General features: G+C 48.4%; 1 protein-coding gene across 1 annotated transcript in view; it reads left to right on the top strand.

Annotated features, from left to right (window-relative positions):
• The first annotated feature begins 4,017 nt into the window (after positions 1–4,017).
• The window catches only part of RGS10 (regulator of G protein signaling 10), a 36,463-nt gene continuing 24,130 nt past the window's right edge, over positions 4,018–16,350 (top strand). The window contains exons 1-3 of the mRNA XM_060126192.1: positions 4,018–4,116; positions 14,635–14,753; positions 16,145–16,231. Of these exons, the coding sequence (XP_059982175.1) occupies positions 4,068–4,116; positions 14,635–14,753; positions 16,145–16,231 (255 nt within the window). The 5' untranslated portion in view covers positions 4,018–4,067. The remainder of the gene's footprint in view (positions 4,117–14,634; positions 14,754–16,144; positions 16,232–16,350) is intronic.

Raw genomic sequence — 16,350 nt, 5'->3', positions numbered from 1 at the left:
TCCATGGATGGGGGAGGGAGGGCGGGGGCAGGAGGGTTTGGTTCAGGCGGTAATGCTAGCGATGGGGAGCAGCAGATGAAGCTTCACTTGCTCACCCGCCACTCACCTCCTGCTGTGTGGCCTGGCTCCTAACAGGCCTCGGACTGGTACCCATCCACCGCCCGGGGGTTGGGGACCCCTGCCCTACATCACCAAATACTCTTCATTCAGTTTTTACAACCGTTCAATATTCCATCATAGGAATATACTGTAACTTAGTCATTCTATTAATGGACACTTATAGCTACCATAAATAGCACTGATAAAAGAAGTGTTATGATGTTCAACTTTGCACACAAATCTTTGTATTTCTTTTCTTTCTTTGGCATAAATTACCAGTTGTAGAATTATTCACTGGTCCAACGGGTATAAACATTTTGAAGGCTCTTAATGCATGTTGCCAAACATCATCTTAACACATCTGCCTCTCTTGCCTTCCAGAGAGGTTGTTAACAATTTGCTTTCCCGCCTTCACTGTGCGTGTCAATTGCATCATGCTGTTACTAACCCTGCCAACTTCCTATAATTCCTTTCTAAAATGCCACTTTTCACCACATGTAAGCTAAAGTTTATTATTTATTAAAACAGCATTGTAGGGGGAGTGAGTAAGTCAGATTCCAGTACATTTTTGTGTGCCTACATGTGCTGGGCACTATACCAGGTGTTTTCTTGTTTATTGCTAGTGAACACCACACCCTTAGAATGTGGGTGGCATCCTTTCCTTGTCCAATCCTAGGAGGCTGTGTTTAAAGACACACAGCTGGGGAATCCCTGGGAGTCCAGTGGTTAGGACTCTGCGCTTTCACTGCTGAGGGCGCAGGTTCGATCCCTGGTCAGGGAACTAAGACCCCACAAGCTGCGGGGTGGGGGTGGGGTGGGGGGATGGGGTGTGGGAAGACACACAGCTGGTCTGCTATATGGCCAGGATTGGTAACCAGGTCTCTTGGCTTCAAGCTGCGCACTTATGTATTTACTTAGTTTACTATATCTCATCCGCTTCAAATGGCTGAGCATATTCTTTATAAGAGACTAAAATATATTTTATTGTAAAAGACTATAATGTATTCACAGCTTACCAGTTTTTTTTTAAGTTTTTGAGAATTAAAAATGTCAAACTCGGGCTTCCCTGATGGCGCAGTGGTTGAGAGTCCGTCTGCCGATGCAAGGGACACGGGTTCGTGCCCCGGTCCGGGAGGATCCCACATGCCGCGGAGCGGCTGGGCCCGTGAGCCATGGCCGCTGAGCCTGCGCGTCCGGAGCCTGTGCTCCACAACGGGAGAGGCCGCAACAGTGAGAGGCCCGCATACCGCAAAAAAAAAAAAAAAAAAAAAAAAAAAAGTCAAACTCTAGAGTCAATGATCACTCTGAAATTCTGCTTTACCAGAAGACATGTGAAAGTTATTCAACCAAAGGTGAGACCAGCAGGGGTAGGAAGGGGCCAAACCACTTGTCCTCTTCTTACTCAGACTGGCTACCAGTGTTTGTAAAGGCTTGAGATGAGCTACAGAAAGTGAGCAATGCTATTTTTTCTTTTTATATTCATTTATTTGGCTGCGCCGGGTCTTAGCTGTGGCACGCGGGATCCTCGTTTCGGCATGCGGGATCTAGTTCCCTGACCAGGGATCAAACCGGGGACCCCTGCATTGGGAGCAAGGAGTCTTAACCACTGGACCACAAGGGAAGGGGAAGCCCCTGAGCAATGCGGTTTGGATGGAGAGTACCTTCAGCCATTGCAAACCACAGGCAGAACTTGAATCACGTGGGAGGGGTGTGTGTGTGTGTTTTCTTTTGGCAAGCCTTAGGAACTGTGAGGCTCTATACTCCTATACATGGTCTTCTGCACAGCACATGTTGAAAACTGGCTTTTGGATCTTCAGACACTTGAAACAGGTATTTATAGCAATTTCATAAAGACAGTCTTTTCATGCCCCGAAACAGATTTTAAACTGTGAACATTAAATCATGGGTCTTTATTTTTGTACTCACTATCTGATGTGCTAACAGGACAGTAAAAGTAGTTTGAAGCTGTTCTATTTTCCTTTCGTTTCAGAAAGCTGATCCAGCTAAGTCTGGCCGCAGTCTTAGCTCAGGACAGATGCATAAGGACGTCCTAGGCCACAGCAGGTGTCTTTCCGGACACAGCAGGGGTGGACCTGGAAAGTGGCCTAACATTTAGCTGTGCCTAACTTTCACCCATTGTGCCAGTCTCCCTACTTCCTGCGTTAAAATTACTTGTAATTTGGTCTCTGGAGACGCTTTCTGGGGAGGTGCTGCACAAATTCCCTGGTTATTGTTACCTCATTTGTACGCAGGACTCTGTAGAGTTTGAAAGTCCTACTCTTAAAATGGCTGAACATGCTGCCTGGAGTTTAAGCATCACGGTTCAATCCCGTTATAACGGAGAGGAAGCTGGCAGGAGGCCGGCGACAGGAGACGCTTTAAAAACCGAGCTTTTCAGCTCGATTCTAACTCTGCTCCTGGTCACAATAGCCTGCCTCCTCGAGTTGCAGCTGAAAACCCGCAGCAGAGGGGCAGGGTGCTTAGAAACACTCTGAGTAAAATACTTTGAGAGGGGAAGGAAAGGTAGGGAGAGAAATGAGAAACAACCACAGAAGGCCAGAGATGGGGGTGGGATTGGGGCTGAAGGGGTGGGTAGAGGGAGGGAGGAAAAATGAGCGGAATGGGAAGCTCAGAATAGAAGACACAAAAGAAAATGCCAACTAGTGAAAATACTGAGAAAGGATGGGTGGAGGGGGGACCGACGACTGGGGAACAGTTTAGAAAAATAGCAATTAGTACAGCTAAAAATAAAGACTAATTTAGAGACAAAGCCAGATACATAGGAGAAAAGTAGGACTCGCCAGAAAGACAATTACTCGTAAACCAAATCCTCAAGAAAATGGGGCTAACGATACCCCCTCTTGGGCTGTTTTGCAGAAGAAATGAGATAATAGATTCGAGTGGAGCTGGCGGCCCTAAGCAGGTGACTGGCGGCGGGAGAGGAGAAATCAGAAGTAGAGCGCAGTGCGGCCCGAGTGATTCCGAGCGTTGAGCGCAAAGGCCCCGCCGAAAGGTGTGCCACGTGTCCCGAAAGTTAGTGTCTCCGGCCAGCCGGTGTGCGGGGCAGAGGCACAGCTCCGCGCTGGAACCTGAGGGGTTCCTACGGAATTCCCCCGAGGTCCGCCCTTGGAGCCTCAAGACCGAGGGCAGAAGGCGCCCAAATTTCGGCGCCCGCGCAGCGCGGCCCGGGAGAGGGCGCCCACCTGCTCCGGCTCGGCTCGCTCAGCCCGCGGACACCGCGGCCCGGGTCCTGGCGATGCCCCGCTGGCTTTCGCGGCCGTGGGAAGGCCCAGCGCCCACGGAGTCGCGGGACGGGCAAGCCCGGGCGCGCAGGGATCCAGGAACCCGAGGGCAAGGAGGTGAAGGCCGTGGGCCGCACCTGGGTTTTTCAGAACCACGAGGCCTCAGCTTTCCGGTCTCTGAACCAGGAGGTGACCCTCGCCGGCCGCCCGGTAAAAGCGCGCTGAGCCACGAAGCGCAGTGCGCTGAAGGCGCCGCGTCAGTTTCCCAGGGCTGCAGGGAGAGGGCGGGAGGCAGGGATGGACGCTGGAGCTGGGGGCAGGGTAGGGCGGGGCTCGGGCGGCTTCTCTGGAGAACCCCGCCGGGCGGCGAAGGGTCCCCGGGACCCGCGAACCACCTGGGCAGGGTTCCTAAGTCCCTGGCGGCGCGGACTACTTCCGAGAGAGTGCGCTCCGTCCTGGGATCTGGGCCGGGTCCCGGCGTTTGGGTGTCACCCGGGTGCGCCCTGCCCGCCCAGGCACCCCGGGACGGGACCGCAGGGCCCCCTCCTGGGCGGGCCGGCAGGGCGCACGGAGCGCGCCACGCGGCGTCTGGCCGGGAGGAGGGCGGCAGGGTGGGGGCCGCACGCTCCGGGGCGGTGCTGAGCGGGCTCCTCCTCCTCGCCTTCCTCCGGCTCAGCCGCCGCGCTGCCCAGCGGATCCTCCTTCCTCCCTGGGTTGCCCGCGGCTATGTTTAACCGCGCCGTGAGTCGGCTGAGCAGGAAGCGGCCGCCGTCAGGTAAGCTCCCCGGACCCCGCGTGCTGGGGATTGGGGCGCCCGCAGGGGCTGCGATGAACCGCCCGGGCAGGCGCTGCCCTCCCAGGGCATCCTTACTAGGCTCGGGCGCGGCTCTGCGATGCCGCACGGAGGGGAACCCCGGCCGAACGCGCCACTTCTCCCTGCTCCGTCCAGCGCCCCTGCGGTCCCAGCCGCGGCGGGAGCGCAGAGCCCCGAGAGGCGCGCTGGGGAGGAAGTTTGTCTGAAAGGAGGAACAACAGCAGTTTTCTTTTTAGTGATGGTCTGGGAGAAAAAGGAGATCCAAAACACCTCCAAACTTTGGAGGTAGTATGGGCTCTAGATTCCGAAAGCAGAACGTCGCGCGAGTTCCCTCCCTTCGGGAGTCCTCTGCCTCCGCTGCGGGCGTTGGTGCGAATGATGCCCACGCGGCGCCAGGAAAGGCACGCCTGGACCCCAGGCATCCGACAGGGCTGTCAAGGCCTGTTCTGCGCCAAGGAGCCGAACTATGGGGCAGAGAAGGAGGGTGAATAAATACCAGGTGAAGGGCGCATCTGCAGTTAGCGCCAGGGAAGAGCCGACAAAGGATACAGTTTGGCTGTCACCCTGGACCAGCCACAATTTGGAACGATTTGATAGGACAAAGAACCCGTGGTGAAGATGAAACCATGCCCTTGATTCCAACCATCTTACCCTTTTTGCTCCTAATAGCTAAGCCCCTTTTGAGCGCTAATTGTGGGCCCGGGTCTGTGTTCACTCTGTTTTGTGAATTCTCTTTTCACCTTTAGGGCAACCCATTGAGATAGGCATTGTTCTCCCCACTTTACGGAGAAGGGAACTGAAGCCAGGAGCTATTAGGTAACGTGCTCCAAGTCACACTTAGGTGATGGAGAATCTTTCAAACCCAGCTCGGCCTGACTCTGGAGTTCAGAGGCTTTTCTGCCGCCTCCCACCCCGAGACGCTTCTGCTAGTACCAAGAGAGGCTGTACGTGTTGGCCCGTATCTTTTTTTCACCTAATGTCTTTTATGAGGGACACTGTGGTGAAGAGGATGGACTGAAAGTAGGTTGGCTGGGTCCAAATCCCACCTCCACCACTACTAGCTGTAGAGCCTCTCTGTGTAGATAAGGATCCACAAAATGAGAATAAAATACCCTTCTTTAAACGCTAAATCGAAGCTGGTTTCTCATCCATCAAATTTTGCAAATTATTGCATTTACCATTTAGGACAACTCTAATAAAGTAGGACTTCATAGAGTTATAAATTGCTTATATCAGAGTTAGTGTTAGTGGTCATGTAAACCTTTCTGTGTTACCTGTGGGTCAAAGGATTCCCCTATGGGCGTTCATTTTAGCCATTCCTTATTGTTAGATATTCACAGGCCTACGGAGTGGTGGTCAGAGCCTGGACTCTGAAGTTAAACTCCTGGTTCCCACCGTGACTCTATCATTCAGCTACCTTGGGCAAGTTACTTTACCTCCGAGCCAATTGCTAAATTATGGGGAAATTTGGAAGCTGGTTGCTAAACCGTAGGTAGCTTGAAATTGGCTACCGGTGGCCATTTACACCTTGGAAATCAGCAGATGCTAAACATCAAGCTTTTTTGTTTTTGTTTTTCCCTGGGAGAGCTGGTTTACCAGCACACGTCTGCGTCCGTTTTCCCATCTGTAAAGTGGGTTCAATAGAGCTGTGGAATCAAATACATGAAAGCATGTATATGAAGTCCCTAGTACAGTGCATGGCATTACTGAGTAATAATGGTTAGCTCTTATCTTTTCCGCCTTTTCCTATTATAAATAGAGCTGCTTTGAACATCCCTGCACAGTTCGCTTTTGGGTTGAAGTCTTCCAAATAGAACACATGAATTTTGGGACATACATGGTTTTGGGGTGCTGTTGCACGTGGGCAGGTTGTACCCCAGAAAGACTGGTGGCAGTTTTAGGGACACCAGTGTAGTGTACCTCTTTCAGGGTAACACATTTTAAGTCTGATGAAATGTGGTTAGGTCACTGATAGAAAGATCAGTAGCTAAAAATCATGGATTGGTATTAAATGCCAGACTTCCAAGAGCCCGATTTCTTTATGACTTTTAGGTTTAATGTCTACCCCCTGATGGGAAAGGACAAATGAGCCCCTGCCAGTTTGGTCATCACCACCCAGCAGTGAGAAAGGGGGAATGTGGGCCCCGAGGCAAAGGCACTGGGAAGCCAGCCAAGTGATCCATGGGACCGTGGACTGATTTTTGTGTGTGTTTTTTTGGTGATTTTGAATTATTTTCCTTAAAGTGGCTCTCCAGATTGTGTAAGTTTCTGGCCCCACAAAAACCGGATCCATCCCTGCTGGACCCTGATTTGAGCCTGGCTGCAGTCCTGCCTCCCAGCTCCTTTTACTCCAAACCTTTCTTGCTTTTCTGCAAAATCTTATTGGAGACAATGTCTTTAAACTGAAGTTTGGTGCTCCCAACGCTTAATTCCAGGTTTCAAAGTGCGATTCAAAGGGCAAATATTCTCCTTCCTGAGCTTTCTCAAAGTGTGTTCACGAACCACAAGGGGGTGGGAGTGGAGGTGGGCTCGACAAAATGCAGCTTTCCAGGCCCCCCCAGACCCCGCCCCGTCCCGGATTCAGTCCTGCGGACCCGAGGTGGGAGGGAGAGTTGGCTGCATTTTTGACAGTCGATTCTTACGCCACTTAAGTGTGAGGACCCCGCCAAGGATTCTGTGCACCCACCCTGCCCCCCACAGCGACTTGCACTGTTGATGGTACATGGGATGCTCTTCGCTTGAAAAGCAAAGCCAGAGCCACGGCCTTCCACCGCCCCCTGCGAGCAGAACACTGGCTGAACCGCCAGGGGAATTCCCCGCTCCCCCGCCCAGAGCCTGTTATACATTATCCCATTAAACCTCTGGGACCAGTTTCAGATTTATGGCAGGGCTTAAGTTTTTATTTAAAGATGACAGTTGACATACAATTTAATGGCCGGCTTGGCTGCTGGGGGAAATTTTCCCTGCCGAACATCACTGAGCCGGGCCTTCAGATTCAGGGAGAACGAAGCGGGCACAGAGAGGCGGGGCTGAGCGAGGGGCGTGGTTTATACACGTGTGGCGACCTGAACACCACCGCGGGCAGCTCGCGGACTGGTGGGTGCCGGGCGCTCGGGGTGCTTTACTTGCCTTCACAGACTGTATGATGTATGAACTGATGTCTCCTTTACTCACTGTTAGAAACTGTGGAAACCAGGCAGGTGCCTGGCTGGGCCATTTCCTAGGGCTTTCTGGGTGAACTGAGTCATTTCCCTCCCTGGGGTTGAGTAATCCCCTCGGCCCCCTGCCGCTGGGCTCTGGGAACTTGCTGTTTAAATTGTACTAAATTTACGCTCACCAGTTTCTTCTGCTTCCGCCAGATAGCTCTCTACGGCAGCAGCCCCGGGGGTGGCAGCGGGGGCCCAGGCAGGCGACAGAAGCAGCTCCTCGATAAGAGCTGTCCGGAGGCGCACACTGGAGCCAAACAGTCCCTTGCAGACTTCCGGGGACCAATTTCCCTTCCCAGTAGGTTCCCATCTCTCGAGGGCCCCGCCGAGTGCCTGTGGGTCGGCTCTGCTGTCCCCGCTCTGTGGTGGGCTCAGGGACCCCTCATCTGGCTTGCCTTCTCGCCCAGTCCCCCCACTGCCCGCCCCGCCCTTGGGTGGCTGGACATTCCCACCTCTGTCCTGTGTCCTCTCCCAAAGCTCCAGGAGGCCCGCTCTTCCAGGCCTCCTGCCTCCCTCTCTGCACCTGAAATGCAGCCTGCCCATCTTGTCTCTCCCCGGACAGCTGCAGAGGCCGCCCATTTCAGAAGGGACAGACCAGGGGACTCAGATCTCTGACCGAGCCCAGAGCTGCCTGCGTGACCTCACACAGTATCCAGTGTGTCATCTTGCTCGTGTGTATTTAGAGAGTGAGTGTGGAGCGGTGGGCTTTTCTCTTTCCTTCCTCGCCTCCCTGCTTCTCTGCTCCACTTCCTTCCTTCTTTCTTTTCTTTCTTTCTTTCTCCAGTTAGGACATTAAAAACCAACAATACCATCATCAACTGTCTTTATCATCCCACAAATGAAGGATGTTTCAACACCCCAAATAGTAGGAGAGATATAATCTCACGTAAAGAACTTGTCCTGATACACAAGAATCTTCCAGAGGCTGTTGCTTCTAGGGGAGAGGCTCTGGGTCGCTGAAGGACAGGGGCGATAGGAAGACCTGTCCCACTGTGCTCCCTTGTGTAGCTCTTGTCTTTTGTACCCTGTAAATAAATGTAATTACTTACTTAAAAAAGACAACCCAACACTGTCCCACTCGATCAGCACAGCTCACTTGGTAAATATTTCCTTCTGCTTATTCTCATTCTTTCATGGACCAGTGAAGAAAACTTCATGGCAGTGTGTGGCATTGCAGCCAGATGCCATCTGGGAATGCCTGGCTTCATCTTCTCAATTATTTTTAATTTCCCTGAGAAAATGGACCTGCCTTTTATTTCTTGCGTCTTTCCCTGCCCTTCCCTTAACAGCCTCTGCAGCCAGACAGCCTAGGGTTGAGTCCCAGCTCATCGACTTCCTGGCTTTCCCCTTTGGAGCAAACGATTTAACCTTGTTGTGCCTCAGTTTCCTCATCTGTAAAATGGGCCACCGATGGACCCAACCTCCAAGGGCTGTGAGGTTGAGATGGGATGTGGTCAGTGTTCAGTAAATGCCATCTCTTTTTACAACCGTCATCCTCCTCTCTGTTTTGTCCCCCGCTCAACCTGACATTCTATCAGAAAACAGCTATCACTATAAATCTATACAAGAGTGCCCGGCACTGCAGACCCTGAGGAAGACACAGCTCTTACTCTCAAGAAATACACAGTCTACCCTACTGACACCGGAGGGAATAAGTTACTTATTTTCCCTGAGGTGGGGGCCAGGGGAGAGCAAGGGCACATTTCCGCATAAGTCAGGTCCCAGAGGAAGCATGGGGGCTTCTGGAAAGTGAGAAGAAATATGGACAGGGTCTTCACTTTCACCTCCAGAATTGGGATCCTGGGTAGTTTTTATTTTTTCTGGGCCTTTGCCTAGAAAGTGAGGATTCTAGGGAAGCTACAGATGACAGTCTGGCGTCCTTATTTCCTTCCCTCTGGTAGAAAGTGGAAACTGGGGCCATCTGTTGTTTAGTCCACTCAGAAGAGGATGTTGAGGTTTGCTTTTCCTCTGGATCCAAAAGGGTGCTCTGGAGCCCCACAGCCCCCGTCTGTCTCGCACAAAGCGTCTCTGAGAAGGCAGCGGAGTTTTGGGCTGCGGGGACCTCCCCAGGCAGACCCCAGAGCATGGCACGTAAGGAAGGCTCCCCACCCCTTTGGCTATCAGATATGCCCTCAGCTCACCCATCGCTGGGTGCTGGCGGGCAGGGTAGAGGTAGGGGTGTGTGTGGTGCAGATGCAGGTGCACAGGGGGCCTCTGGAGGGCTCGGCTGAGCAACTTGACTTTTTCTGAGGCCTCAGACCTTGTGGGAAAACTGCCATGAGGCCGTTTCCGAGCCCAGCTGACCTCTCCAGCCTGTTGGCCTGCTCTGGTCTTTGATGCTTGCTATCAGTATGATTATTTCAAAATGATTTTATTTTTATTTTCTGCTAATGGCAGTTCATGCAAACCTCCCTACCAAGGGAATTGCATGCCTGAACACTCATTATTCTCAGAAGCTAGATACTGGAGCTGATAAACACTTAAGTAATATTTAGATAGAGGGTTTCCATGACCCAGTTTCTCTGGAGCCTTACATGGATCACCAGTTGTGAAAACGGATTCTCTGCTTCTAAGTGGGATGACTTTTTAAAAAAATGTGATGTTTGATGTGATAATAGGTGATATGAGGTTTTAAATCAGTTTTGTGGGGTGTGTACTTTCCCTGATTATTTTAAAGGAGTATGGTGTGTGTGTGTGTGGTACCAAACCACATTAGAATTTAGGGTTAACATTTCTGCCTTTTCCTGGGCTTGAATGTTTAGTTTGTTTTCTTTAACGTGCCGTGCGTTTGGGGGGTGCCTTTGACAAACCCTCTGAGGATGTAAGTTGACTCTACTGTTGAGGAAGCTGGATATTGAAAGCTTACTAAAATCTTTGACTTGGGGAGATTGTCTATGCAGGACCATTAGCCAGACCTTCCTGAAGACTAATAGCAGGAATTTGTTCTGATGAGTGTTAGAGATGCCTTCTGAGTATGGATTTCCAAGGAATTACTGTCTGGAGAAGGTCTCTGTTAGATATGACATCATGGCATCTATAAATAATGCATCACACAATGTGCTGCAAGCAGTCAGCCTCAGCCCTCTGTACCTGGATGCCGTGCCGGCTTTGAAATAACAGCTTTTACCACACAGAACAGCGTAAACGTACATGGAAAGCGTCTGCCCGTTGTGTTTATGTGCTGGATGATTCTGGCCCAGTCGTAGGTGGGTTTTTGTCTGCAAGGAATTGGACTCTTCGTTTTTGCAGTCTTCTCACACATAAGTGTTATCATTCTTGTCAAGGCCATCATGTTCTGGCTTCTGTGAATGTGAAGATCAGCAGATATCAAAACTAACAATGGCAGCCCATTGACCTGGGCTCTGGAGGCAGGACTACCTGGGCTTGGACCGTGACTCCCCGTTTCTAGCTGGGTGCCCCTTGCGAGTTACTGTGCCTCCGTTTCCTCATCTGTGAAGTGAGGATACTACTAAGCACATCTGAGGGTCGTTGTGAGAACAGAATGATTTAACCCATGGAAAAAGCTTGGAATAGTACCCAGCACATTGTGAATGATTTGTAAGTGTTAATGGTTATTATTAGCCAATGACAGATTCATCTGAAGATGAGTATATTGAAACGTAAGTATCGTGCCTGCAAAAATCTGAAGCTCTAAAATGCTTTGAAGGGCCCAGGAGGTAAAAAAAAATTATTTTTTTCATTGCAGAAATGTTTTACAGATGATCTAAATGACAACAACAAATGAGCAGGGCTGGACAAAATGGGAACAAACAAATGTCATCACCACCTGCTCCTTACTAGCTTGAGTGATCTTAAAGCTGCTAGAAAGATAGGTTTAACTCTTTTTCCAGCTGTGCATTCCCAACCTACCTTCTTGTGTAATCCATCTAAAATGGAAACTTTTATCAATGAAAAAGGAAAGAAGAGTGTTGGACCTTTGTGTTTCCAAGTGCCAGGAACTGGGAAGGAGTTGGGAAGCTGGGAACTCTTGTTTTTGCTTTATTCTTAAGCTCAGAAGTAAACTTGCTTGCTGTGAAGAAAGGTTATTTCTTTCTCCTATACATCATTGGACTGATTGTAACATTTAAAGTGAACCAAGTTGTCTTAGGAAGCCCTTACTTACATGCATCGGAAAATAGGGGAAGTCTACTTGTACCGACGAGGATCCTGAGAAATGGAAATGCCTCAGGTTAGGGGGCAGTCTCTTAGGGCATTGCCAAATGGAGTGGACCTCTGCCAGTCTCATTGGAGGTTGGGGATAATGACTTGGAAAAGAGAGACATCATTAAGTGAATGGAGTTTGCAAATGTTGCTCTAACTAGAGATACCTATCTATATTGATACCAATCAAGAAGGATTAAAAAAAAAAGGCGTAGCCAAAGGCCTTAATCAAAATGAAAAGATGATCAGGAAGTCTTGGCAAAATTCAAGTCAGTATTTCTGGAAAAGTGAAAACACATGGCAGTAGAGTTTGAGTAGAAGATTCCTATAGTAAAAGGAATGCTAGGGCAGAAGGTGAGCAGAAGGGCAAGAAGAAATTTCTCTTTATCCATGGCACCAAAGCCGAAACTAATAACCATGGCTATGGCGATACTTTCTGTGTCTTGGTATATGCTTTCTGGGCCAGCTCTGAAAACTCTGTGCCTCTGTAACAGTGTCAGCCATAGACGTATTTCATGATATCGATGGAAGGGAAATGGTAGCCTAGGAGGGAACTGAAAGGAAGGGCCACCCATCTGCAAACTCCTGTGTTCCGAGGCACCCTGGGGTTCCATAGAGGTGGTCCTGGTGGGGACAATTGCCCGCATATTTAAGTCCCAGTACTGGTTCCATCCAGCAGTTCCTTAGCTGGGTCACCTTACCCTCTGGACCTTTATTTCTCAGTCTGTTAAATAAGGAGACTAGATCAGATGAGTGGGTTTTGAGTTGTAAAACTTTTTGTTCACACGAAAGCCAGCACAGAAACCTAATATGCAAAATGACTAGAGTATGAAATAAAAGAGGGGAGTGAGGAGGGAGCAATTGTCTCACCGTGGGGATGGCTATCTTATCTCTCAGTTAACCAGAAGACCTAGTTAACCAGAGCACTCTATTGGCTAAATGGGAATCCACCAAGTGTATTTATTTGCAAGACAGTGAGGCTGTGAAAACCCAAATGTGGTTTGGTTTATTATTGAAAAGAACGTCAAGAGTTTTGGAATCACTACAGGCCAAGGTTGAAAAGTTATAGCCAAAGCAGTTGTTCTGCAATGACGAGAGAAATTTCTGGCTACCTACGATTTTTCCGGAACAGCGAACTTGTGTCTCTAATTTATTTACTTAAGAGAAGATCTGCTAGGGGAGTGGAGTAAACTGTCAAACTGTATTCTCTGGGTAGAGAACAGGGAGTAAATCTGTGAAATGCTTGGCAGAATGAACCCTGTTGCAGAAATTTCTTACGATAATGATCTTTTAATTTGATTTATACTTCATTGGGAAGAAATGCAGTGTTCAGAAGCTTGCCGTTTTAACATTTGCAAAGAGAGCAGAGAACTAATTTAATCTCCACGAACTGAAGATTCACTTTAGAGAAGTGTCAGGTCCATTTGTGGTGTTTGAGTGAGTTTGCCTCTCAAGTAAAGGAATGGATTTGTCCCAAACAACTCTCTTATGTGCTCCATCACCAATGCATATTGCTTCTGCTTTATTTAGCCTAAATCAGCCAATCAATGTATAGAACCCAGGTAGTTTTCCCAGATGCTAGGAGACCGAGTCTCAGCTGCTTGAGAAATTAATATGTTTGTTGACCTCCAATAGAATACAGTAGATCACAGAAGCTGCATTACTTCCATGTTCAACATATTCTGATACAACTTTCCTCCAAAAACATTTGAAACCATATGACCACCTAGCTACTTGCAGCAATTAATATTCATAAGACTTTTAAAATTTATCCTTTTAAAATGATTGTTTTGCTGATTTCTTAATTTAAAGTTTATTTTCTCCCAGATTCAAACTTTTCTTTAGAGAGACATGTCTCTACTTTGAAAAAAAAGAAAGCAGTGGAGAAAAGAAGTATTAGCTATAAAAATAGTTCACTTGATAAATCATTATTTTAAGGAAGCAGAGAGAAGAACTAATATTTTTTGAGGGTACACTGTGAGCATCTAGGTGCCTGATGTGTTTCCTCCTTTAATCCTTCTGATAACCCCAAGAGATAGGGGGATTATCTTCATCTTACACAGAGTTTTGCCCATGTTCACATAGTTCGAATTGACAAAACTGGCTTTGGAACCTGGGCCCATCCGAAGTGACATTCCATGGATTTTCCCTTGACTCCAGGAAGGGGCCAAATTCTGTAGATGAGGTGTGTTTGTGTTGTTACTTCCTCCTTCAGGCAAGTAGCCAGAGTGTGTTAGTTGGAGGTCCCCGTCCCCTTTCCTTTAGTCAAGAGGCTCTTTTTAGAGGTAAGAGTAAGAGAGTGCAGCAGATGTGCAGGTGCAAAGTCACTGATTCATTTAGCCTATGCCCTTCGTAACAGCGTCCCGCCGAGACATATTGGAGCCTGAGAGGCACAAGGAAAAATCAGTTATAATGATCCTGTCTTTATTTAAATTTTTGGTATTTTGCTCATTTTGGAATTTTTTGCATTAATTTTGATTTTTCAGAATATTGCATGAAAACCTCATTTACCTGATGCCTGAGTTTTTTGAGCACCCCCTTAAATTTTGCACCTCTGGCCAGTGCCTCCCTTTCCCCACCCTAGTCCCGGCCCTGGTACACACTTTAATCTATGTGCCAGGCAATGAGCTACCTGCTGGAGATACAAGATCAAGATGCAGAGGAGCTTTCAGACTGGTGAGCGCCAGTCGTGCAGTCACAACACAGCAGGATAATTATAAGACTGTGCACAGAATGTAATGGGGGAAGAGTTGCTGTTGAGTCAAGGTCCCTGGGAGGAGGGCTTGAGGGAGACTTGAAGGCTGCCTGTGGGTCAGCCAGTGGACACGTGGGTGGGGGAAGGATATATGGGGAGTGTTGGGAAATGACAAGTCCCTTCTCAACTCGGAGCCACAGTTTCCCGCATCTGTGAAATGGAGGGAATAGCAGCATGCCCTTCATAAGGTTGTTGTCGGGACTAGAATGAATTCACGGTGTCAAGCACGGAGAGCAGCTTCTGGCATATAACTTACTATTACATCTTAGCCATAATGGCGATGGTGATGATCATAATGCCCGTTATAAGATGACAGTATCTTTGGGCCACATACACAGTCTAAACTTCGCTTTGCAGACATCCACGACAGTGATGGGAGTTCCAGCAGCAGCCACCAGAACCCCAAGAGCGCAGACAAATGGGCGGCTTCTCTGGAGAATCTGCTTGAAGACCCGGAAGGCGTGAAAAGATTCAGGGTTTGACTTTTTTCGTTGTTCACTGGGCTCGACGCACATACAAAGAAGTTTAGAAGCCTGTGGGTGGAGCACAGGCCAGGTTTTAACACTGTCTGGCCCAACTTGAGAAGCAGAACTTCTCACCTGTCATGACCAAGATGGAAATGCTTTCCTGGGCAGTCGTGGACCAGCACGGAGGGGCGTGCACAGACTGTTTCTGTTTTTTTTTTTTTTAATTTATTTGGTTGCACCGGGTCTTAGTTGCAGCAGGCGGGCTCCTTAGTTTTGACACATAGGCTCCCTAGTTGTGACATGCGAACTCTTAGTTGTGGCATACATGTGGGATCTATTTCCCTGACCAGGGATTGAACCTGAGCCCCCTGCATTGGGAGCGCAGAGTCCTATCCGCTGCGCCAGCAGGGAAGTCCCTCTTTCTGGTTTTTACATAGCTAGATGGGAGCTGGGTGGGGTGATGAGGAAGAGGTACTGTGCTCACTGGCAGAATCTACAAAGAATTTCCAGCTCTGTGACACCTGGGAGGGGGTGGTCTGGGCCTCTCTGGTGTGAAGGTTTGTTCACTTGTATGTTGGGGATTCTCAGGATACATATTAACAGAGTGAAAGAGGCTGGACCTCAGCTGACAAAGTGAAGATGAACTCAGAGAGGAGAGCAGGTGGATGGGGAAGTGTCAGGGCTGCCTAGAAATGGCCTGCAGAAACCCCAAGTGTCAAAAGAAGCACAGGTGAATTTCAAGAATGCCTTGTATCTGCCTGAGTCCCACTGACTTTCGTCTTTTAAGTCCTGGGTCAGGCCAGGATAAGCCCTGATGCCGTTGGTCTCTGTAGCAGACTCCAAGGAGCGGGTAGCAGGCATTTCTGGACACAGGACCACCATCTAGAGCACCGTCTAGATCTCGGGGAGAAAACTTTTCCGTGCACAGCAGGATAGCTGGCTGTGCCACTAAGCCCCCAACACCTGCCAAAAGAAAGCACACCTCCAGCTTGAAATGGTTTTCATTGTGGCATTTTTAGACATGCTTAGTATGTTTTCTTTTCTTTTGTTTAAAAAATGAGCCTGATTTTGAAGGAATGTACTTTGTTTAAACACTGTCTGGAAGGAACTAATATATCTTCCACTTTAATTTACTTTTTGGTAACTTATTGTCAATTGAGAATGGTGAGTAGATTCCTACTTCATGTTTACTCTTTTTCAGAGTGTCAAACCCATTAAGTTCAAATGCATATGAAATTCCAGCTTTAACATTAAACATACACTTTGTTTTCAGGGTAGAGCTTTTACAGGGTGAATGAACACCCTCGTTTGTTGAATTTTGACTTAGTTCTTGAAGGGAAATGATTATTTGTTTTTTAAGTAGAATACTGTTTGATATTTTTTCTTCTTTTCATCCACAGGAATTTTTAAAAAAGGAATTCAGTGAAGAAAATGTTTTATTTTGGCTAGCATGTGAAGATTTTAAGAAAACACAAGATAAAAAGCAGGTACTTCTACTCTATAATCACATTCTTGGTAATTTTCTTCTTTCCTTATAAAGTTACATTTGCCTTTCCAATAAATTTTGAAATTGCCTAGGGAAATCTGATCTATATTGGATTTGGGG

This window comes from Lagenorhynchus albirostris, chromosome 16 (genome assembly GCF_949774975.1).
Source record: "Lagenorhynchus albirostris chromosome 16, mLagAlb1.1, whole genome shotgun sequence".
NCBI classification, from domain to species: domain Eukaryota; kingdom Metazoa; phylum Chordata; class Mammalia; order Artiodactyla; family Delphinidae; genus Lagenorhynchus; species Lagenorhynchus albirostris.
The sequence above is the reverse complement of the archived record's forward strand: the minus strand, read 5'-3'. Positions and strand labels throughout refer to the sequence as shown.